This window comes from Anoplopoma fimbria, chromosome 13, assembly GCF_027596085.1.
Source record: "Anoplopoma fimbria isolate UVic2021 breed Golden Eagle Sablefish chromosome 13, Afim_UVic_2022, whole genome shotgun sequence".
In the NCBI taxonomy this organism is placed as follows: Eukaryota; Metazoa; Chordata; class Actinopteri; order Perciformes; family Anoplopomatidae; genus Anoplopoma; species Anoplopoma fimbria.
Genome location: NC_072461.1, coordinates 26,260,998 through 26,284,490, shown reverse-complemented (window position 1 = coordinate 26,284,490; position 23,493 = coordinate 26,260,998). Strand labels below are relative to the sequence as shown.

Genomic DNA, 23,493 nt, shown 5'->3' with positions numbered 1-23,493 from the left:
AAATAATCTCTGTGATTATTATTAATCACTTCGGTCCCCAGGTAGGTCCAACGTTAGTCCTGAGCAAACATGAGATGGTGTTTAACGTTCACGCAATCTGTCACTCACATTTTCTCCAGTCTCTTTGTTTTAAACAAACAGTTTGTAACTTCATCTCTTCTCCGAACTTGTCACACCGATGTGGAGGATGTGGGTTTCTTACTTCCTGTTTAAGAGTTTTCTTCCTCTTTGGTTGTTGCTAAGCTACCGTGGACGAGCGAGGTAAGCGGGAGGTCGAACAGATGTTCCTCTCAGAGCCTTCAGCTGTAAAACGCTGAGGCCTCTGGGTAATGAGTGGCCTCCGACACCGTTATAAACCTGGTGATCACTGGTTTATGGATGCAGCTTTGGGCTTTCTAACTGGGCATAAACGTCGTACCCAACTACTTCCCCAACAGTTGAAACGATTTCTTATGACAAGCTCAATTTGATGCAACAGGATGTTTGTTATCATCAAACATAGGGAAGGTAGCAGTGAGTGTTTACTTGTATTCTTCTGCAAAGTTGAACATGTTATGAGTATATGGTGTGGGGATGCTCACCAGTGTGCAGCAAAGAGGCCAGAACCACCACATGAGGGCCAGAGCCACGATGATGAGCAGCACCAGGAACACGATCGCCACCGCCAGACCGTCCGACTAGAAGGACAAAATAAAAGTCAGCAGATTATTCATCCTGAAAATGAATTTTGTGGTTTTGTGTCCATATAAAAGTGGTGAAATGAGACAATCAAATAACAGATTTTTGCTACTGGACAGTAAACAAACTGCAGATGAAGAGGGACGTTAACAAGCTTCTATTAAAACAACTAATCCCCCACAATCCTTTGGGTTTACTTGAGGGGTTAAGTTGAACAAGGTTCTAAAAAATAATGATAATAATATGTATACACATAAAGGCAACTAAATGGCAAGAATATGATTATTTCACAAGGTGTAATCATCATTATTATTATCATGATATATAAAAATATAGATTTTTAGCATAAACAGAACTTGCATGGATGAGTATGAGAAGTGTTTTAAATAGTGAGGTTTTAGCAAAGCAACAAGAGTTTGTGAAGAAGTGAGCAAACGACTGGGTAAATGAGACTTGGATCATACTTCACGAGTTGTGTGAGAGTTTGTAAAATAGATGTTTTGATATAGTGATGCTGTGGTTAAACGTGGCTCACATTTACTCCAATTCATGAAGACCTTTTCTCCGGTTTTACCGTGGAGTTTTTTTTCAAAGAATTCAAAGGTAAACATGCAGTGAGTAACTAAATATACAAAAGTTCATTTTGTGGGAGAACTATTCCTTTAAGGTGTAAATTCAACATACTGTAGATATTTCACCTTTTTATATTTGATTATTTTCAATTCGAAGAAAAAAAGTTTCTATGCTTCCGTAATGTTTGTATGACAAAAAAAAAACACACTATTAAGAAACTGTGAAGTCTTGAGTGGAGGAAAAAATGATAAACATGGAAGACAGGATGAAGGAGTTCTGCTCATAAAGGCATGGAAAAAAACAGGAAGACCAGAACTCAGCATTCTCTCAGATGACTGATATGGAGGAAAGTCAGACTCACACATGTGGAGGCGGTGATGGTGTAGGCGTTGGAGATGAAGGACCCGCCGTTGTTTAGGCTGATGAGAACATCCATAGTCCTGTAAAGAAGAAGAATTTGATCAATTAACTATATCTGATAGACGACGGAGATAAAACATTAGCTGATTTAACGACAGACATAGAAATAACAGAAATGTTTATTCTAGGCTGCAGATTTATGTGTTTTTGACTGCAATTTACGGCTGTGACTCAAAAGGAAGAGCTCCTCCTGTCCACATGTCCAAGTGTCCATTTTTGTATGTGATCGAAGGGCGAATTGTAAAGCGCTTCAGATAAACGTGGCCATTTACCATTTAAGATAGTTTGATGTATTTCATATCCAGCTGACTGTGGTTGAATTTTCTGTCATATTTTTGACGTCATCTCTGATATAAACGTTACTGATCAACAGTAAATATTATGCATCACTTGATTTTTCTTAAATCTCCGAGAGGAAAAACGGGCGGTCTTACATTTTTACATTTTTCTTTTTATCTGCACAAAAAAATGAAGACGTGTGGTTGTTTTTCTTTTGGTTTCATCAGTGGCCACAGGGGTACAGACAAAATAGAAAGAAAAAAATCTTTTGTCATGTCTTCATAGATTTAATCAAAGAAAGAATTTGTAATTAGATCTTTTTGTATCTTTTAATAAATGAAATATGAGGAATAATTAAAATAAATGTTTGTGTTTTTCAGGAAGGAAAAGAAAAACTAACTACAAATATCCGGGCTCAACACTAACTTCTAATCCAGACATCTGCTCGTGGTTGCAGAAACTGAAACTTCTCACCTTATATTTTGAGTAGTTAAGATACTAGTAGCAGTTATACTTCAGCTTAATAACAGACGTGGGACATAATGGGGCAAAATAAAAGCTTAGTTACAGTAACCAAACAACGTTCTTTGTATTTTTGATAAAACACAAACTAATACATAAAAAGATGGCGGGATACTTTGACCCCCAAGACTTCATAATTTTCCTTTATTGTTTTTTGTTCAGTTCATTTGGTTCTTTGTCAGTTTTCCCTTTGCACATTGATTTGTTTGTGATGTTGATGGCTAATTTGGACTTTTCTCCCCACACTTAAACACCTGAATTTGCTTCGCCATTGTCTCTAAAACAGATGTGGGTGTGCGAGTAAACGCTTGTATATTAATTAATTATTATTTTTATGGGTGCCAATTTAGCGTTTTCCTGTTAACAAAAAGGGTTGCCACTGGTGCAAACCAAAGCAGATAATTGTTCCCCAGTTGAGCCCTGAAAACTGCAAGTGTTAAAGTCAATAAAGAACATTATTACGTGTTAGATCTACTTTTTCCAATATCAGTAATTTCCTCAAAGCTCATACATCCGTGGGGCTCTACAAAGCATCTCTTCTGACTTCCTGTGACAGAGTTAAGAGCTAAATTGTTTTATTTCACAAGCAAATCCTGTTGAAAAATGATCAACACGCCCCGGCGTTCACATGAGCTCAGCAAGGAAAAACACAATGAGTTCAAACTAAACGGGCAAACTCAGACGGGAGGAAATCCTCTCATTATCACATCCGTCAGTGAGCTCGTGTGGATGAAGTAACCTGACTGGCGGTAACGAGGCTCGTGAACTCCTATGACTTATTTAGAGGGAGTAAAAAAAAGAATGCGGACGACCCCAAAAATGGGCGCAATTAAAAAAAAACTAATGATGAACGGCACCGCAATTTCCATATGTCCATTACGCCCAATCCAATTACCGCGGGTTTAATGAGAAGTCAGGATATGGAACGGCTGAAATCTAACAGAAAAAGAGGAGCGAAAAAGGAGTAAGAGGAGCGGCATTGTGTGTGTATATGTGTGTGTGTGTGTGTGTGTGTGTGTGTGTGTGTGTGTGTGTGTGTGTGTGTGTGTGTGTGTGTGTGAGGGCCCAGCAGCTGTGAGTGTGCGGCGGCGGCGTTCAGGGGAGGCCGGCTTTAAAAAGCGGCGCTGCGGAATAACAACAAGAGAGCTCCTCTGCTTTGCTTTGGATTTCGCCCGAGGCAGCGCCGTGGGCCGCCAACTCTCCTGTGGTTCTGAACAGATGAGCGACCAGACCATGTGTCCATTACTATGCAGTGGATGCTCAATAGTCCAAACTGACTCCTTATTTACCCCACGATGAATATTCAAAATACAGTTCATGGAACTTTAAAAAGGCGGATCAACTTTGACACTCAATTTGTTGATGTCGCCATTTATCTTTTACTCTGTTTTTACCTGTTTATTCAGTAATGCCATCATCACTGTTATTAATCAGACAGTCTTTACACAACGGGCAGGACAAAGCAAAAATACTGAGCTGTGAATTTGCAACAGTTGCAGCACTTTGTCCAATAAAAGGTTTGCTCTTTTGACCCGGAGCAGCGACTGGCAGTCTGTCCGAGGTAGATTGAGGTTGGACTGTAAAGATCATCGTAAAGATACCTCCTCATTACACTTCAAGCTGTTAACGAGACAACTCCTCATTTCAATGAAACTTATCAGCAGTTCCAAGTCCATTTCCTGCGCTTTCATAGCAAGCGTCCAACAAAAGGGTTCACCTTAAAAAAGGCATGCAATCAAACTGATTGTGCTGCCCGACTTTGGGTGGCGACCTTGTTTTTTTGGGGAAATAAAAGCTCTAAAAAGATTTGAAAACTAGTAATCTTCTTAATGAGAACCAGCTTCTAACAGAAAAATGGATCCATGAAACAGCCTCGCAATCAAACTGATTTTTTGTCCCGTTAGGACACGGTGTCGGGGAACGAAAACACGTGATTATACGTTAAAGCATACATACTTATTTATAATATATTCCAATCCTTCCATGGATCGCCCCAAATGCTAAACACTGTACCAATATAAAAGACTGCAAATCTAGTTGGCAAAAGATATCTATAAATTGGGATTTTCCTGGTCCTGGTTGTGTTCCATGTCAGGCCCATATGTCCTGGACTTAGACCCAGGAAGTAGGCCCGTAAGCGGATACACCACTACTTTGGTCTTTAATCGAGGATCCGTGAAACAGCGTGCAATCAAACTGATTTTGACGCTGATGCTTGCTAGCTTAGCATCCAATTACGGGAAAGTGTAATTTAACGAAAACACAACAATTCTTATTTTCAGGTCAATATACACTAAAAGACACATAAATATATGTATTATATTTCATATATTCCAATAGATCTCCCTATTAAGGAAGCTAATTGATCTGGCGATCCTAAGAAAAATGAATGCGACCCTACTGTGGTTCTCGACCCGGTCTTTGGGAACAACTCCTATAAAAGATTTAAGAGTAAGAACCATTTAGCTTCAATTACAAAACATGCCTTTGTGTCCGATATTGATCCATGAAACTGCAGCGTAATCTGTCACTGACGCTCGTTCCCGTTGCATCCAGTTCCAAGTAGCGTACTTATCAATATCATATTCCATTTCTTCCAATAGAACCCTCTAAATTCTACACACTGCAACCTTATAAAAGACTAAGGAAGAAATTCTGCAAAGCTATTGGCCGACCCGTATAAAATCCCCCTTCGGCCGATCTGTGGTTCTAGACCCGGTCTTTAGGAATGACTGGTCTTTAAGATTTTTAACCCGGTTTGCTTCTATCAGTAAAAACATCCCTTATGTGGAACGGTGAATCGCTGCACGCCTCTGCAGCTCTGTGGAAGCCGTTCCAGGTCCTCTGCATGTTCACTAAGTGCTTGTGCTGGATGGGTGAGGGGAGAGGCTAATTTAGCTGACACCCTCAGTCCGGGGTAATGGTGGGCAGGTTGTTAATCAAGCTGGAGGTGTGGACCTCGGCGTGTGAAGGAGGAAAGCTCCCAAGCGAGATACACTGACGACGAACGACACACACACACACACACACACACACACACACACACACACACACACCACACACACACACACACACACACACTCAGCTGACACGACTGGACATCTTTAACGCACCACAACCCAACCATCGTCAGCGAGGCCTTTTTTTTTTTTCTGAGACATCGACTGCTAATTTATCGAGTTACTGTTGAGTAGGCAGAATCTGCTCCAGCACAGAGGCATAAGTCAAATATGCTCTTCTCTTTTTCCCCCCGCTTATATTTCCAGGAAGATTAACAAAAGAGCGATTAGTAATTGGGTGACAAAGTCTATTTAAAAGTGGTTGTTCTGTGCTGCTGTGTTACAATTAGTCAGTAGCTTCACGACTATTTTGTTAATCATCTAATTGTTTAAATCATTTGTCAGGGAAAAAAATACAAAAAAATCAATGTTTATAGCTTCTGCAATCTGAGTCTTTGCTGATTTACTCTGTTTTATGTTACTGTAAATGATACATCTTTGGATTTGGACGGTTGATCTGACAAAACAAGAAATTGGATGATATTTCCTTGTTGCTCTGGAAACACTTCATGGACAAAATGACTGATTGCTTAATTGGAAATAAACCATTCAGACCCCTCAAAGTGCTTTACACTACATGTCAATCAATCAAATGTGTACATCGATGGCACAGCATTCAGGAGTAATTTGGGGTTCAGTGGACACTTTGACATGCGGACTGATGGAGCCGAGGATCGAACGGCCGATGTGCCGACCCACTCTACCTCTGAGATAAATGGATTACTCTGTTCTAAAGCGGAACCGGCTCTAACCCTCACAAGTTAAGGGAGGAAACAGCAGCAGTTTATCACAACATCTGGTCAACAAGCAGAACATCAGTCTGCAGAAATGGAGATGATTTGGAGATCAGCCGTCCGTCCTCGACCACTGCAGGTAACGTTAGCGACGCCCTACGGAGTTTGATCAGAAGAACAGGCTAATAAATGAAAGCTAATGGCTAAGCTAATTGGTTAGCTGCAAATGTATTTTAAAGATTTTGGAACTTCTTCCTTTCTTCTTGTTTACATACAAGAATAATAAAGCCATGTGGATTCTTTCCTTAGTTAATTGCCTTTTTTCCCCTCTCACAAAATGAACAAAAAGAACCAATAAGAGTATCGATAAGGAATTAAACTCATAAGAGTATCAATAAGAGTACAAGTATCGATAAAATCCTAACGATACCCATTCCTTTTGAAGGCATATAAACAATATTATGCATATCTAGAGATGGTCCACCAAAACATTTATGCTCTAAATTCATCTTTTGTTTTTGCAAAACCAAATGAAAGGCCATCACGGATGTCACACAGGCACAACCAGGAAATAAAGAGCGTCAAAAAAACACTTTTAAACAATGAAATAAGGCCACTGGGTGACTTTAAAACGGAGCCGGATGAATAATTGAACCCAACGCTGGCTGTCATTGAACTCTTGCCACGGTGAAAGCCAGTGAGTGACGCTGATGCGAGAGCTGCAGCTGCTTGGTGGGTCGCTGGTTGTGTTTGAATAAATGGGAGATGAGAGGGCGGATTGTCACGAGGTGGGGCCGAGGGATCAGTCAAACTTTGGGTAGAAAGCGACACAGGGCTCCCAGGGACACCAGTTGCATGTCTGGCTCCGCGTTGGAACTATACTTTTGTCCCCGGGCTCGCTCTAATCTGTCAGAAAAAGTACGGCCCCGTCGTGACGCTGAGCTTTGGTGATGCGATACAGCTGGAGCCGGCTGACAACGCTGACGCTAATGGCTTTCAAACTTCCCTTAAAGACGTGAAAATTGAGGAGGCTGAATAATTCAGGGCGGAGCATATGCGGCGGCCTGTCACTCGGCATCTGGGAGTCATCACTCTGAGCCCGAGTTTGTGTGGCAGAAGTTCTGACGGAGAAGCCCAGGGATCGGACGAGTTCCCAGAGTGAGACGTCCGCCATTTGAGAAGAGTGACATGCACTCTAACAGATTAAAAATAAAGAGACGTTTTCCAGTACGGCAGCTGGGAAAATTAAAAAAGGACCACACCAGTGTGTTTTGCACGATACAACACCTCAACCACGAATCTTTCTCAGACATTTTCCAATACAGGTTCTGATTTCTGGATCCATTTTTCTTACAAATCCAGCTCTCCATTTGTTTCTATTCATTTCTCTAACAAATAACCGTCTTAATTATTCTTGTCAATGAATGCTATTATGTGATAATGCTGTAAAAAGCAGATTGATTTGAAAAGATTGTACAAGATTTCACAACTAATAAATTGCGGATATATTTTCAGATGATACAGAAAATGAATAAAAACCCCATTATCTGTGATGTCAAGTTTTGTTTCAAAAAGTCTTCAGATGAATCACAAAATGAGAGGTGAGAAAGAGAAAGCCAAATTCTGTTTATTTTTCAGACTTACTGGGTACTTTCACGCCTTTAAAACCTTTCAAAATAAAGAGTCATATCTTTTCTAAATTCATAACCTCACAAGGTCACAAGCCAAATATGGAGGAACACTAATAAATCCTCTAGTAACGTTTAACAACTAAAACAAACCTGTGCATTTGAGAAATGTCACAAGTGTCAGATTAGGATGTTTTTCAACTAAAATTGATTCTTAGTCTTATAAAGATTAAGCTCTTCAATTGATCTACGGAAAATGTTGGACTTCATAACAACCCATAGCCATTTTCAATCATCCACTATGTGCTACCTTGAATATCTTGAAGGAAACATGACCGTATTAGCCACAATCTTACCATTTAAAACATTTCCGCGACTATGGTCTCACGCACAGACCGCGCAAGCGTGTGAAGGTTGCAACTGAAGTGGTTTAAATTGTACGACTTTAGCGAAAAACGCACGTGTTTGTGAAGTAGTGAGCATAAGACTGGTTAAATGAGACTTGGATTATACTGCAGGAGTTGTGTGATAGTTTGTAAACGGTATGTGTTGATATAGTTTTCATATGTTATGTATGATAAGTTTTAATTTACTTCAATTATTCAAGACTCTTCTCTGTTTTCTGATTCTTCGTTTATCTTGGATGGCAAAAAGAAAAAGATGTTTTCTTCATGAGTTCAACGCAACAAGGAGTGAGTAATTGATGTATAAATGGTCATTTTGTTCCTTTAAGAAAGTTTGTCATGTGTGTTCATGAAGCGCAAGTTGAAAGTTGTATTGTTTATTTCGTTTTGCTGCACCAAGGAGAGCTTGAATTATCGCTAATTTGATATCTGACGCTTTCACGTTGCTCCTTCCTTCAATCAAAGTTCCAATTGTTCACCGTGTGGCAATCAATACACATCCAACATGTCTGTCCAACAACATGGAGGACAATTCAAACAACAGGGACGTCATCATTCCCCACCGGAGCAGATGGGGGCGACGCCTCCGCTAGCAGCAGCCCCTGGGACGGCCCTGTTTAATTATTGACTAGCATTAGCATTAGCTACTGTACCTGCTTTGTAAAGCAGGTGTCGACTAACCCCCTTCAGTTATTCTTTGCCCTCCACCGTCATTGTGAAAACACCAGGTGAGGACATGCTGCTGCAAGAGCGCAGCCACTTAACCTCTCCGTCGGCGCCGCAGCGGGGGATTCTGGGTCTCCTAATGGGGGATACACAGAGGGGAGGAGGGGGAGGGAAGGAAGGGCTTCAGCAGATGCCAGTGTTTCAGGCCTGATGCCACAGCTGTCAGCGCAGATGATGCCGCCGCTGTGAGTGCTCCTACACGGCTCGATGGCCCACCGAGGACGCTGCGATTCCTGGACATGGAGGCTGAGCGCGGAGCCGAGGTTGCTCCGCTGGGACGGGAAGCTGCAGCTGAGCGCCGCTTCTGAAATATGTTCGCCCTGCAAAGACCATGTCGACGAGGTCGAGACTCCAGCAGCACCGAGGACGAAGGCCTCTCGCGTGTAACAAAAAACACGGTTTCTCCAAACAATAAATAAATAAATAAATAAAAACAGGGGGAAAGCAGATTCTTCTTCGGCTGAGTGGAGCCGTGTTAACGCGGGAGCCCTGTGCGCTCCTGGTAGCGGCGATGGGGAAGCGGAAAACAGACAGATGGACGGAGACGGGAAGTTTCCGAGGCTCCGCCGTTCCATGCAGGTGGTCCTGGGTGCGGGGATTGTCAGCGCGCGGTGAATTATTTAAATGGCGAGCGTTCGAAAAGGGAACGGCTGCATCTGTCGCACATCCTTTTAAAAGCCCCTCCAGCAGATGTGTTTACTCGCCGCCCGTAGCAGCTAACTACTTAATGGGTCACCGTCGGCAGCCAAGAGTTAATTAAGCGGGGCCTTTTTTTTTTTTTTTTTTTTTTTTTGCATATGGCATCAGCACCAGCTCAGGTCGTATCGGGCGCCGTGGCTTACAGATGCAAGTTTATCTTTATGCTGCATCATTGGCGAATCAAAATAAATCAGATTCTGTTTGTTTTAATGATTTATGGAAAAAAGCAAGAAGGAAAACTTCTCCAGTAGCTGCCATTAGAAGACCAATTGTAATTAAGTGAGGCGACTGCAATCCCACTGCATTGTGTGAATTTCATTTTTTACTAAAAATTGATGCCAGCTGGAGAAAGTGTCAAACATAGTATCACTAAGCAGCTGCAGGAAGCTGTGAGGAAAAGAAAGAAAGAACTCCGAGAGGCTGGACAACCTTCAAATGTGTTATTTCATTAGCAGGAAAATGATTTAAGTATTAATCTGCATTAGTTGAAATGTGACAATAATCGGACATGTTTCAGTTTCTTGGTATTTGCAGTATTTTAAAAGATAATTGCAAAAATGCAAGTCCATCAAAATCTAAACAGTTGATTAAAGAGTTAAACACAATTAGGGCTGCAGCTATTCATTATTTTTCATTCTTGCACAATTTTTGGATATATTTCTCGATCCACTGATAAATTGTTTGGTCTGTAAAATGGCATAAAATGGTAAAAAAAAATCGATCAACATGTTCCAAAGCCCAAGATGACGTCCTCTAAATATCCTTTTGTTTTGACCACAACTCAAAGAAATTAAGTTTACTGACAAACCAGAGGAAAGAAACCTGAATTATTTGATAATTACAATAGTTGCAGTCCTTAAAAATAGTTGAGGAATAATTGATTAATCGTTTCCGCTCTACAGAAAGTATGTATTTCTAGGATTGTGTTTCGATTTTTGCAGGATTTTCAAGTCTAGGTTTAATTTCAGTTACTAACTGAAAGATGTATCTGGTTTAAAGTCACATTTTAAGTCAATTTGTTTTATTTTGGTACCATCTTAGTCAGTCAAACTCCGTTTAAATGTTAGCCATAATGTTCTTGGAGAGTTTCGTAATTTTGTTATGAATCTATGTAAATGTATATGTCTTTGTGCATAAAGTGGGTCCATGCAAAACGTAATCAGTGTTCAAAGGTTTGCTGAAAACATGTTTGAACATCTAACTTCATGTTTTATATCCTTTTTAAAAACTCATGCTCCTCCTGCAGCGCCGTCGGTCAGCATCTGGCAGTAAAAACATGTTATGCTGAGCAGTTTGGACGATCAAAAGCGAGAGGATTATCTGAGGTGAGGTTCAAGTTGATTTGGAGCAGTTTCAGCGCCGCCGTCATCATATGATACATAATCTGTTTTAGAGCTGAAGGACCTCCAGGAGCCAGCGGCACTCATAATCATACATTTTTGATTGGATTGGAGTCAGCGAGGACATTAAAATCTGTTGTTCCGCCTAGAACGCCTTAGCGATCATCTGTTATGGTTTGGGATTATGAGAGATGACGTTAAAAATCAAACAATAGCTGTGCAGCCAGGAATAAATGCATATTTGCACTGTTTTCACTTAAATCTTTGTGGGTTTGTATGTATGTATGTGGGTGTTTTTCTTTTTTTCCGACAATGTTTACTGCGTCTTTAAGCTACACCAAACTCCTCATCCCTGCATCTACTGTTTTAACATACAGCTAATCTATAGATTTAGGAGTTGTTTGTTTGCACAAAAAGAAAACTGTGCGTGGAAGAACAAGAGGAAGCAAATGGATCGACGCGTCTTATCTAAATATAAGAGATAAGCGAGAAATGAAACGGCAAAACAAACTCTACAACTCAATGCAAAAGGACATTTATCACACACTTTTCTTCACCTATCGTTTGCAACATAACAATTCATATTATTGTGATGTATTGCTTGTATCTTATTATACATATGTAATAAACTTGACAGGTCACCAATTTCAAAAGAGGCTTCATATCAATTGGTTTTGTCTGGTTACATTTTTTTTTAAAGATAAATATTAAATAAGATAAGATAAGATAAGATAATCCTTTATTAGTCCCGCAGTGGGGAAATTTGCAAATTTGCAGGCTTACAGCAGCAAAGAGTAAAGTAAAAAAATCTAATTTATGGTTCCGTTTGAGTTCACAGCGAGATGCCTGTCATTAAAATTTCACACGTTTCTTGTTGTCCACGAGCCAAGATCAAAACTTAAATACATCTACAGAAACACTGCCCTCACATAACCTGCATATCAGTTATTTTGGAGAACCTGCTTCATGAGTATATTGCTATATTTCCCCGAATATACTTTGCATATTTCCAGCCGTTTATCAATTTTGCGTCAAACTTGCTTTACAGAAATGAAAGTATTATTTATTAAAGGCACAAAAGAAAATGGAAAATATGGGTCTTTACTGTCATATAAAATGTTATAGTATCATTTTTGAAAAGAGCAAAACTTTTGCACACCAGAATACCTAGGGTAGACAATATAGAACCAAAAAACTTACACACACTTTCTTCTTCACTTGCATGTAGATATATTTAGTTACAACATTTTGGTACACAGACATTAGGAAGTAACCTGATGTACCGAAACGTAGCTAAATATATCTATATGCAAATGAAGAAGACCGTGTGCGGGAGTTTTTAAAAGAATCTGTAGTCTGTAGTTTTGGACAAACCTGCACCACATCAGCAGCAGACAACAAGAATATCTGACATTCACATACGAAATATTTAATAAAAAAACACAAAAGTTACACCAGCACTCCCCCTCCAACAGGAATCCCCCCGGCTACTTACTGTCCCACTTCGTAGAGCATCGGTGCGGGACACAGCAGGTAATCATTAAGCACAGTAGTTGGTTTACGATCTGCAAAAGACACAAAAGAAGACAGTTTGTCACAATTTAAGTTTCGTATCAGGAAAGGACCAGATGTAAAATACAGCAGCATTTGACCTGCAAACAATTAAAGAAATTAACAGAATAAGTTGCTTTTTTTCATTACTTTTTTGTGAGCTATAAAGATATATATATTGATACAATAAAAAAGGTTCAATTCTGAGAAACTGGGCATCACAGATGAGTTATCCTTGGTAGCACTTTCTATGACGCCCATGTCTATAAAGCATTATAAACATATTTCTGATGCATTCTAATCTGCGTATAGCTCCTGTGATGAGGAGTTACTGTAAGTGGTCAATGTTTGTTTTAAGTATTTTAGAATGTTTTCTGTTTTGATATTTTTTTCTCACTTTAATTAAAAGCAAACTGTGGGACTTCTAATACACTATGAACCTTGAAAAAGAAAAATGTCAGTAATTGACCAGCAATTAAGAAGTATTATGAAATTTCAGCATATAAGTAACTATAAAATGCTTTATAATGTGTTCAAATTATTGTTATAAATCATTATAAATAGTCATAAGTGCTTTTTGGTATAATTTTAAAGGTGCTATAAGCAGATTAAAACACATTTTAAGTATGTTTATAATGCATCATAGACATAGGGTTACCAAATAGTACCAACACATCCTTTATTATGAAACAAAGTCACAGTTATTATGAAATCTATGTCCTCTTTGGCCCTCTCTTTTACATGGGATTGATTTCCTTCAACTAAATATCAGTTATTTCGTAACATTTTAGTATTGTTAAAATATTGGCACATATTATTGAAATGTCAGCACTCTTCTTTCGCTGGGAGTTGCATGAAGTGTGTGTGTGTGTGTGTGTGTTCATCAGGTCGACTGAGGCCTGAATCATCTCCAGTCACTGAGGTCGTTGAGATTATTGATAGATATATATAATCATATCACTGATATATATATATATATATATATATATATATTTCTTTTTTTCAGCTCGTCTGCATCGGGAGCTCCGACTGGTTTGGTGATGGAGGAGACTGTAGCATCTGCTCCACATATGCGGCGTGTGTGTTCCATAGTCGCCCATGATGCCTGTCCATAATTATAAGGTGCCCCACTGTTAGAAAGGTCTGGGCTGAACACATGCAGAAGCCAGTGAGGGAATAAATAGCCCCAAGTGGGCGAATGTGAGACGGACTAAACTGAGAAAGGACTAACAGGAAGACATCTGCTAATGGCCACTTCCTGATTCGGATGGAATCCTTTTTTTAAAAAAGGAAAGGAGGGAAAAAAAAATATGCTCAAGTGGGTTTTTTTTTTTTTTAAGTCAAGTTGAAATGTTGGAAAAATCAAAAAATAACTTGTCAAGCAGAGAAGTGTTGTCATTGGCAGACGTCGATCCCACGGATCCCACCGCCAAATGAGAGCTGGAAGAGATTGGCTCTCGGTGCCAAATCCACTTTTTGCTTCCTTGAAAAAAAAAAATAGGATTTTCTCGACAGAACAGACTGCGAGCTCAAAATAAGGAGAACGGTGACCTACATAGGGCCCCCCCCACCCTTTCTTCTGCTCTGATCATATAGATATGGAGCCGCTAGGAGATAACAGACATGTCGGGACGGGGGTCTGTTTCGACCTCGTACTTCCTGTGGACGCCATCGAACTCACATCAAAGCAACAACCCGCACGTCTGGCTTCTCTTGTTTTCATGTAAACCAGGCATCACTCATATAAGATGTTGGATAACACCCAAAAACCGCAGTGAATCAGCCATTGGACAATGATTGGTACCAGTCCTGCACAAGCACCCAAAACCATAAGTATACAAAACAATGCAGAGGCGCTCGGTTTATTCATTAAAGCGGGATGAACCCATGTTTGTGATTTAATTGCAATAAACTAATAAAAAATGATGCCGAAATGTCTACATAATGATGCATATCTGTAAAAAGTCTGAATTTGTGCTTTGTCAGGTCTAACTGCGATTCAACAATCAAACAACTTTTAAAATGCTTGTTTTCTGAATGGAGTTTGGATCGATCAATGCTAGGCTATGCTAACGTTGTAGCTGCTCCATCAATGTAGTAAATGTACATTTTGTAGTTTTTTTTTATGTGGTGAAATGCCATTAAAGCCACATAATAAATGAACAATTGATGAATCTCGCAGGGGTCCAGTGTTCGATCTCCACTGAACAGCTGTGTTACCGTTGAATCAGAACCGTTACTTTTTGTGCATCTCCTCCATTATTGGGTCTGGGCCTTTAGCTCTGAACTGACATCACATGATCAGAACAGATCAGTCAGAAATGATGCAGTGGCTCCAAATATATTTTCTTCCCTATTTTTTAAAACATTAGGAAATCCCCTTCAGTTCTGCAGCAGAAGTCCACACGTAGAAACTGACCGATTCATCAGAAATGCGTGACTTTCAAACTGCACTAACGACTTCTTTGTTTGATAAAAACGAATCCTTTCTCTTCGTTACTGTGGACATGATGGCTGAAGGCGAACTGTTGGCTCTGTGTGACGGTCAGCTGTGTAACTAATGTGAGACAATGTGAGTCCTTTGGTGAAAAAGATGAAGCTTTATCGACACAAAACATCTTTAGAAGACTTGAACTGCAGGCCTGATTTCAGATCAAACTGGGCCGTTCACTCATCCAGTCAAACTTCTTCTTATATCTGATAAACTGAGATATTGTATTTAATGCTTATGGTTCATTAATGTTTCAACGAACCTCCAGCTTATTCAAAAACAGGTTACATCTACAGGGCGGGGTTTGACTAAATTTGATCTCCATCAATACCAATACGTTGGCTGTTCTTCTTTCTTTGCTTTCAAGCTACTCTCTCACGCTCATGCTGGCCTGATGTAAGGTTTATGATTTATTAATTGTCAAAACAAGCCTCACAAATTGTAGTTAGACTATCCAAATGCATGCATGCTTTGAGAAATCGCTGTAGAGCAGATATCGGTGAGGGCCAGACCGGAATAACTGTGCGACTCCACATTTGGCTCGTTTGCCGTTCGCGGTGACGAGAGAATCTCAGATCCTGGTTTTAGAGACTCTGAATGCAACGTGTTCTGCTTCAGTCACATTGATTGATCCACCACTTACTGATCGTTTGCTGGTCCACGATGAAGCTGCAGACGACGGCTTCGTTGCTGCGGCCGAGAGCGAAGCCGTTTCCTCTGAGGACGATGTCGAAGGACTCTGTGGAATGGAAACAGAACGGGAGATAAGACGTATGGAACGTATGAAGAGTCAAGAGTAAACAAAGTGTTCAGTAGATCAATGTTTTCCACCCACTGTTCAATAAACTAGTACTATGTAGTACTTTCACAGACTGCTAGTACTATGAAAAGATTCATGAATATGAACAAATATCTAAGTATCTCTACATTACTGTTTGTTGCAGAGATATACAATGTAGTTTACGTGATGTTTTCGAATAGCTAGGATAAATAGGACATTTTTTCTTTTCAGATGATATTCTTATAATAACAAGAACAAAATATTTGAACTTTAAGCTCAGACTTTTGACCGACGACCTCCAGGTCAAAAGGTCGCTTTCTCTAATCTTTAGGCCACCACAGCTTTAGACCTCAAAACTGTTTTAAATGAAACATTAAGAGAAGCACAACATGCTTTTTCAGGTGGATTAACCCCCAAATTACTGTGAGTTAAAGGGCTAAAAACCTGTGAAATGTGAAATTATTTTAATTTTCTGAGTGTCCTATGATGCCCTAAGCGATAGATTCACTCCTCGTCTCTAAGCAGACTTTTTCCCTCTCCCACTGCTTGAAACTGGCACATTTTAGTGGTAGTATTAGAGGGGATTCCTGCAGAGAATGATCTGTGCAGAGCTCCAGGGACCGATGCACTCACCGTTCACACAGACACTGGAGGGCTCCACACTCAGGATCTCTGTGCACGATCGCTTTAATATCTGGAGGACGAGAAGGGAAAAGAAAATAATGAAATGGGTACATTATCTCTGGAGGGCCAAGAATAAATACATCAAGTCCTGGCCGTTATCGGCTCTGTCAAGTTTAGAAAACAGATTAGGGGTGCAACACCTGAGAAATGTCTCACTCCTGATCGCCAAAAGGAAGGGCGCCGAGTATCAGCGGCGAGGAGAACAGGAGGGGAGAGAACGGCAGCTGTGTCAGCCTTTATGGGAAAATTATGCAAGACTATTACATTCCTCAGTTCTATTAAAAACCTCCGGGATCCCGCATTATCATATAAAGAGGCCTGCGTGAGCCCACTGTCACGGAGCCGAGCGATCCGCTGCGATTCAATAAATCAACAAAAGGACAAACTATGCAAATCCCGGAACACAGTCGGTAAAAAGGAAGCATATTAACGGCGATATAGGACACTTGAACCTTTCATTTGATGTTGGGCGAAACTTTAATCTGAGGAGAGGAGGAGGGGAGTGTTTACGGCGGCCTTATTAGACGTGATGGTTTGATATGGAATCGTTAAAAGGGGGGAAGAGGGTTGCGGATGACAGCTGGGAGGAAAAGGATCTGCTGCTGTTCCTCTGTGCCACTATTTTCCCCGTCTAATTACTTCCTTGGCAGTGCGTGGGAGAAAGAAAAAAAAAAAGAGAAAAGAAAGGATAAATTGACTGTTTGCCTGGCTAAGCTTGAAAAGATGGAGCGACCCGGAGAACGACATTGTTTTCCCATTAAGTGTAAAAAAGTTCTGCTCCAAAATGAGAAATTTTGTCATTTTGGAAAAACAGTAGCACTTACTTTTAAATATAACAAAATTCATGAGGAGTGGAAGATATTGAAATATAAGCTGAGATTAGAGGCCTCAGTTTGGTTGAACTCAAACAGCAGCTATTCATTTCAATGGGATCTAGCGACAAACATTATTTACAGGCTGCAGGGAGGGAACAAAAAAAAGTCATCAGAATATCTCAGCTGACGTTGTAACTGGTGGGGGTTTCAGGAAGGATGAGGCTGAGTTTAGTCATTTTGTGAAAAATAATTGAGGGTTGTTTTGTTTTTTCTGTCACGCAGAATGCGTCACAACATTCGGCGACACTGTGACGTTCACTAAAGGTTACAACGCTCAGCCGAACGTGAATAAGAGCAAAAAACACGTTAACGATAACGATGTGGCTACTTTGCAATTTGGGGTTTTTCCCAAAAAAGCCCGCGGCTCAGACAACAAAAGTCCAGTTTGGCACGAAACAAGACAAAACAAAAACAATGGCAGAAACACAACTTTGCAGAGCTCTTTTTAGCGAGTTTTGTCAAAGAGGAAGGGTGGATCGTGCAGAAAAAAAGGCTGCAAACATGATCTCAAATCCTATAAAAGTCCAACAGAGGAGCGAGGAGGCCAACTAGTCGGGAATCTGGTGTTACTAATCAGAGAGGAATGCTCCATGCTGTATTTGGGATGCTGCTCAGAGACTCTGAAGGAATGAGGTTTGTTTTGTTGTTGTGCAGGACGTTCTTCTTCAGACTTTAGCAAAATAAGAAAATGATATAGATGACTTTACGGGGAAGGATGAGCATGCTCTTAAAAATAAAATAAATAAATAAAAGATTATCTTAGCTCAGCACAAACAGATTAGAAGCATATTTTCTTCTAATTTTCAAATAATCAAATCCACCCTTTGAGAGGCGCAGAACACACTGAAACGATAATCATTCCAGGCTGGATTCTCACGCTCCTTAGAGATGACAATATCGTAGGTTAAAACTAGTGTGTAGGTTTTTCATTTTGCCTTTTTCTTTGGTTACTCAAGATTTTACACCTGTTTTTAATTAAATTGGTTGCATTCTTTGTCGTTTTCATCATTTTGCTGCAAAACATACGAAAGATGAATCACCTAGACTCACTTAAGAGCAGCTTAGATGATATTTCTGGTGCTGCAAATGATGGAATATTACAAAATATATATATTTGTGGTAATCACAGTGCAGATTTGTTAAAGCATGTAAGGAGAGGAGATTTAAAGTGTATATTCTGCCCATCGTCCGAGTCATCGGCACATTTCCAACCTTCCTTCACTCGACAGTCGTAGCAACATAATCAATCATAGTTTGTTGTAGTTTGGACCACACAACTGAAACAAGACACGCCCTTTGGCGCCGCGTCCGTCCAGCTGCATGTCTGACAGCTTCGCCTCGCTCTCCGCTCCCTTTTTCCTAAACACTGCCGGCCTTGTCGGCTCCGACACAGATGCAGGTCCGGCTCAGGTCAGCGTTCTCCGCGGGGCTCCGGGCTCAGATTCATGTAGAAAAATGTTGCCATACAAACCCCCGCATTGGCTGACAGCGTTGAGGCTAAAAGCTGCAGCAAATGGAAAGTATCACTAATTGGCTGGCAGCGGAAGAGGAGGCCGCATTGGGAAACTTCATGTAAACACTGTTTAAGGGTCTCTTCTGCTCTGACAGCTTTTCACTGATTACAGCGCTACACTGACAGGATTATGGAGCACAGAACAGAGGAAGGCCGGAGGTTCCCATGCACCCAGGCACCACATGGGATTTAGAATTTTTGGACCACAAAATGTTGAATAATATGAAAAATATTAACTTTCATGATGCAATTTTGTTTGCAACCTGGCAGGATCCTGGTGCATGAAGCTTAGCTAGCATAGCTAGCATGCTAGTTTATACACTTTGAATGAGAGCCCCCTTATTTGTATAATGGAGCAGAAATGCATACATTTTTTTAAGAAAATAATTAAAAAAGTAAGAAATTTAATAATGAATAATATAATATATATAATAATTGCACTAAAAAAATAATCTGAAATAAATAAAAAATAAAATAAATGCAAAAATAAACAAATATATTTAAAAGCTACTACATAGTTAAAAAATGTATAAATAAATAAATAAATAAAAGGGAAAATAAAATAGTAGATACATAAAATAATTAATACAACGGCAAAGAAACAAAGAAACAAATTAAAAACAGAAATATCAATTCATGTCACATTTTTATCAAGTAATTAACGCCTACATTAATTTTAAATAATATTTTTGGTACATCTAATTATTCATCAGGTCATTTATTTATATATATTTTATTTTGGCAGGTTCTGTCCTTCATACAACATGTGTTTGAAGCGTTACGCTGGCTTTTATTCTGAATTGTACAAATAAAAGCATTGATTATATTGAAGCCGCTGCTGCTGCACTGAGTTTTGACACTCAAACACAATAAAAACACTGTGAGGAGGACGTCACATGGACAGTGACTAACTGTCAAGCTGCTCCCAGTCCAGCGTCTGAATTTGCTACAGAGTGGTGAGGACATTTCCTTCTCCTGTCTACAAACTGAGGACACAACGAGCTGTTATTTCCACAGACATTTTCCATGAAGCTCAGCTGGAAGTTCACTGAGGTTTTTAATTTGTAACAAACCTCAGTGAGGCTTACTCATTCACTATTTCTATCCCCATTTAACCTGATTCCCAAAATAAACAACATTTCTCGCTTTTACTGCCTTCAATTATATCTAAAATAAGGATAGACATTATTTTAAAATTGCCAATTTTGTGCATGTTTTAAACTCTTATTAAACTCATACATCAACCACAAAGCTGAGCTGACTGAAAACTCACAGTCCACCAACACACACACACACACACACTCACTCACTCACACACCAAGAGAAAGTAGGCGAACTCACAGAATTGACGATGCCTTTGAGCGCGTGGAAGCCATCTTTGACAGGAAACACTAGGTCCTTGTTGTCCGCAATTTCGGCGAGCTGTGGGTACAATCAAAGAGTTGAGTAAACAAAGAAGTACTGAGGATTTAATGCTGCTTTCTTTTTCTTTTCCTTCTTTAGGACTGAGCACTGTCTTTGCTTTCATATCATGGGCAGGAGGAGACGTAGCAGATGGCATGACTGTGGCAAACACTTTGCTCAACCATAAAAAAAAAAATATCACTGCTACACAAACTGGGAGCAATATTGCCTTTGTTTTTGACTTAATAAGAGCTCATCACAGGATGGTTACCAATGGTTACAAGGGACAGGCCACCATGTTGGAAGAGGGACAATAACACTACGGACATCAGTGACACAAAAAGGAAAGACTCTGACTTCGGTGCAGCTGACGACAAATAATAAATAATAAAAAGAGACACAAATTTCAGTTGCCGATTAAATGTGTTGATTTCTAAACAGTGTGAACAGTGTGATTGGCCAATATCTCATTTAACAGCCACATAAATAATGTCTTTAACGCACCGTTTCAACTTCTACCCAACAAAGACTCCTCTACAGTGAGTAATGGAAGAGAATATTGTGATTTTATCAGGATGTTTGTCATGAAACACCGAATTAAAACCATGTTTGAATTTTTATAAATAAAGCTAAAAGTCTTGCTCAGAACTTCATAGGCCCAAAACCATCTTTTTTTAAAACACATGGTCCTTTACAGAGCTTCCACGAAACGGAGCAAACTAGAAGGGCACTCAAAGAGGGCAAGGCCAGTTCCATTAGTGGAAAAAAATAGAACCAGTTTTAAGTTCTGCTCCAAAATGTAATGTGTTCTTTCTCGGGACAGGTTTCATCGTTCCACCAAGATTCAAGGAAATAGGGCCAGTTGGTTTTTTTTGTAATCCTTAAACATAACATAACATGTTTGTTTTTTTACCTTATTGATGCAATTTTATACTTAAGTCTTTTGATTTAATTTACCTTATTTTTTCATCTATAATTGTCTCATATCGCTGATAGACTTTTTCCAGTGTGGAAGATTAGCATCCACTAATCATGGAGCTCTCTTTACTATGAATCCAATATATAGATTGCTGCAGGGATGACTTATCTTTATAGGCCAACGAGGAAGTTAGCTTTGCATTGGTTCCCTCTACTAAAAATCCAATGGGATTTCTCCATTGGATTTTTTTAATTACAGAAAATAAACTACGTGGAAAACTAAGGTTTTATGATACTTACACGTTTGTTGTACAAGGAAATCTTCAAAACTGAACACCACTTTTAGGATTGTTGAAGCGTGAATACAATCAGCAGTAGTAAAGAGCTAACATTGGGTCACATGGTCTACACCACGGTCACATGACTTCACGTCACCACCACTAAGCTAAAAGGAGGACTAGTGTTTAGTCGTCTCATTTAGCCACTTCTTAGCATCCTCCTTTTTTGTAAAAAAGCTTCAAAATTCACAAGTGAGATATTTATGGATGTATTTTAAGTATTGTGTTACCCACAGACCTTATTTAAAGAGGCATCTAACCAAAACCACATTAAAAAAAGAACAAATCTAGTTTGAGACAAGTGAACCTGAAGGGCAACTTGTTGAATCATTTCCTGGTTTCAGAACTCATTCCTACAGCACTAAGCCAATAAAATAGGGGCAAAAAAGCAATAAAAATAAAGAAATATATTAAAGCAACTGCTAATCTTTGTAGCAACTTACCATAAAACTATACTAAAACTTTTATCCTTAAAAAAAAAGAATCCAAACATAAATATTCTGCTGTCCTTAACATATTATTATTCTAATGAATTCCTCTTCTCTCATCAAAGCGATGACTATTTGTATCAAACAGAAAATGGCGATGAACATCTGAAAAGTGGATCATGCTGCTTTAATGACATCACTCTTAAGACGTGGATTTCCCATACAGGTAACGGCGCTCACATTACACGTGTTTACCTTTCTTGAATCTCTTCCAACATGGCAACAACAGCGTCTCTTGCTATCAGATGTAATCGCTCGGCACACATTTCAGACTTCACTGCTGCGGATTTAAGACCGAAGCTTTCTTACCTGCTGCTCGTCGAAGTCCTTGATACCCACACAGTAAACACGGGCGCCGAATTTCCTCGCCTCATTAGCCTGCGGATCAAAAACAAACGTGTGGATGATGAGCAACAGGTCGGGTGTAAAGAACTCTAGACATGCAGGATGTCCAGGCACCAAAACAGTCAACAATCAGAAAATAAATTCATAAATATGTCATTAATTTATGAAATAAAATTAAAATAAATAGGATTTTTTTTTCCTGCCATGCTCTCAAAAATCATAAAAGCATATATATATATATAAAAAAAAAAAAAAGCTGGGCTATGAATGAAACTTAAATTCGTATTTGCAGCTAAATGAAGTTAACTGTAGTAAAAAATGTGACAAGTGACATCAGCTTCGTGGGAAAACGGGCATAAATTCTGTCTCGACAGCATTTCTGACACTTGCACATGAGAAGTTGTGCGACTGTTTGACGATACGAATCTCACCTCTCTCACTGTGAGCTCGTGAACGTAAACCTCGAGCTTCCCGTCTGTCAGAGCCAGGATGATGCTGGAGGACTTTTGGGTCTGTTTCTTTATCTGAGCCGAGGCCTGCGGGTTCAAACGACACCAGAAACATCTCAATGGTTTTGTATATTTGTAAAAAAAAAAAAAAAAAAAAAAAAAAAAAAGCTGTGAATTGTGATTTATTAATGAGGGTAAACTGACCTGTTTTATTCCCTCGTGCATGTATGTTTCTCCAGCTGGTTTCACTTCCCGTAGACGCTCCAGACCTTCTTCTATCTCGTACCTGAAACACACACGACTTCATTTAGACATTTTGTTCAACGTGCACTTTACTCAACTTTACTGAGATTTATCTACCAATGATCGCTTCTCGGTTTCTGTATCATGTAGAGCATCATTTTGTACTGAAGCTACGTCATGTGGTGGAAACTTGTGATTACAGTCGTGCTGAGAAAAATACTTTAACAAGTTGTTCTGGTAATAGAGATGAAAATAGAAGTAGTTTATCCAGTTTGGCATTTAGGGGACCAGTGGGAATTGAACCACTAACCGCAGCCTAATGTCACTAGGCAAACATTGTAATCTGGTGGC

At 39.6% G+C, this 23,493-nt stretch overlaps 1 protein-coding gene across 2 annotated transcripts in view; it reads right to left on the bottom strand.

The window, feature by feature from the left end:
• The window catches only part of antxr2a (ANTXR cell adhesion molecule 2a), a 90,574-nt gene that overhangs the window by 55,639 nt on the left and 11,442 nt on the right, over positions 1 to 23,493 (bottom strand). For both annotated transcript variants that reach the window (XM_054610503.1, XM_054610504.1), the window contains 9 exons: positions 23,104 to 23,185; positions 22,882 to 22,986; positions 22,415 to 22,483; positions 20,299 to 20,379; positions 16,519 to 16,579; positions 15,748 to 15,843; positions 12,558 to 12,627; positions 1,613 to 1,691; positions 582 to 677 (listed from right to left, as the gene is read on the bottom strand). In XM_054610503.1, the coding sequence (XP_054466478.1) occupies positions 582 to 677; positions 1,613 to 1,691; positions 12,558 to 12,627; positions 15,748 to 15,843; positions 16,519 to 16,579; positions 20,299 to 20,379; positions 22,415 to 22,483; positions 22,882 to 22,986; positions 23,104 to 23,185 (739 nt within the window). The remainder of the gene's footprint in view (positions 1 to 581; positions 678 to 1,612; positions 1,692 to 12,557; positions 12,628 to 15,747; positions 15,844 to 16,518; positions 16,580 to 20,298; positions 20,380 to 22,414; positions 22,484 to 22,881; positions 22,987 to 23,103; positions 23,186 to 23,493) is intronic.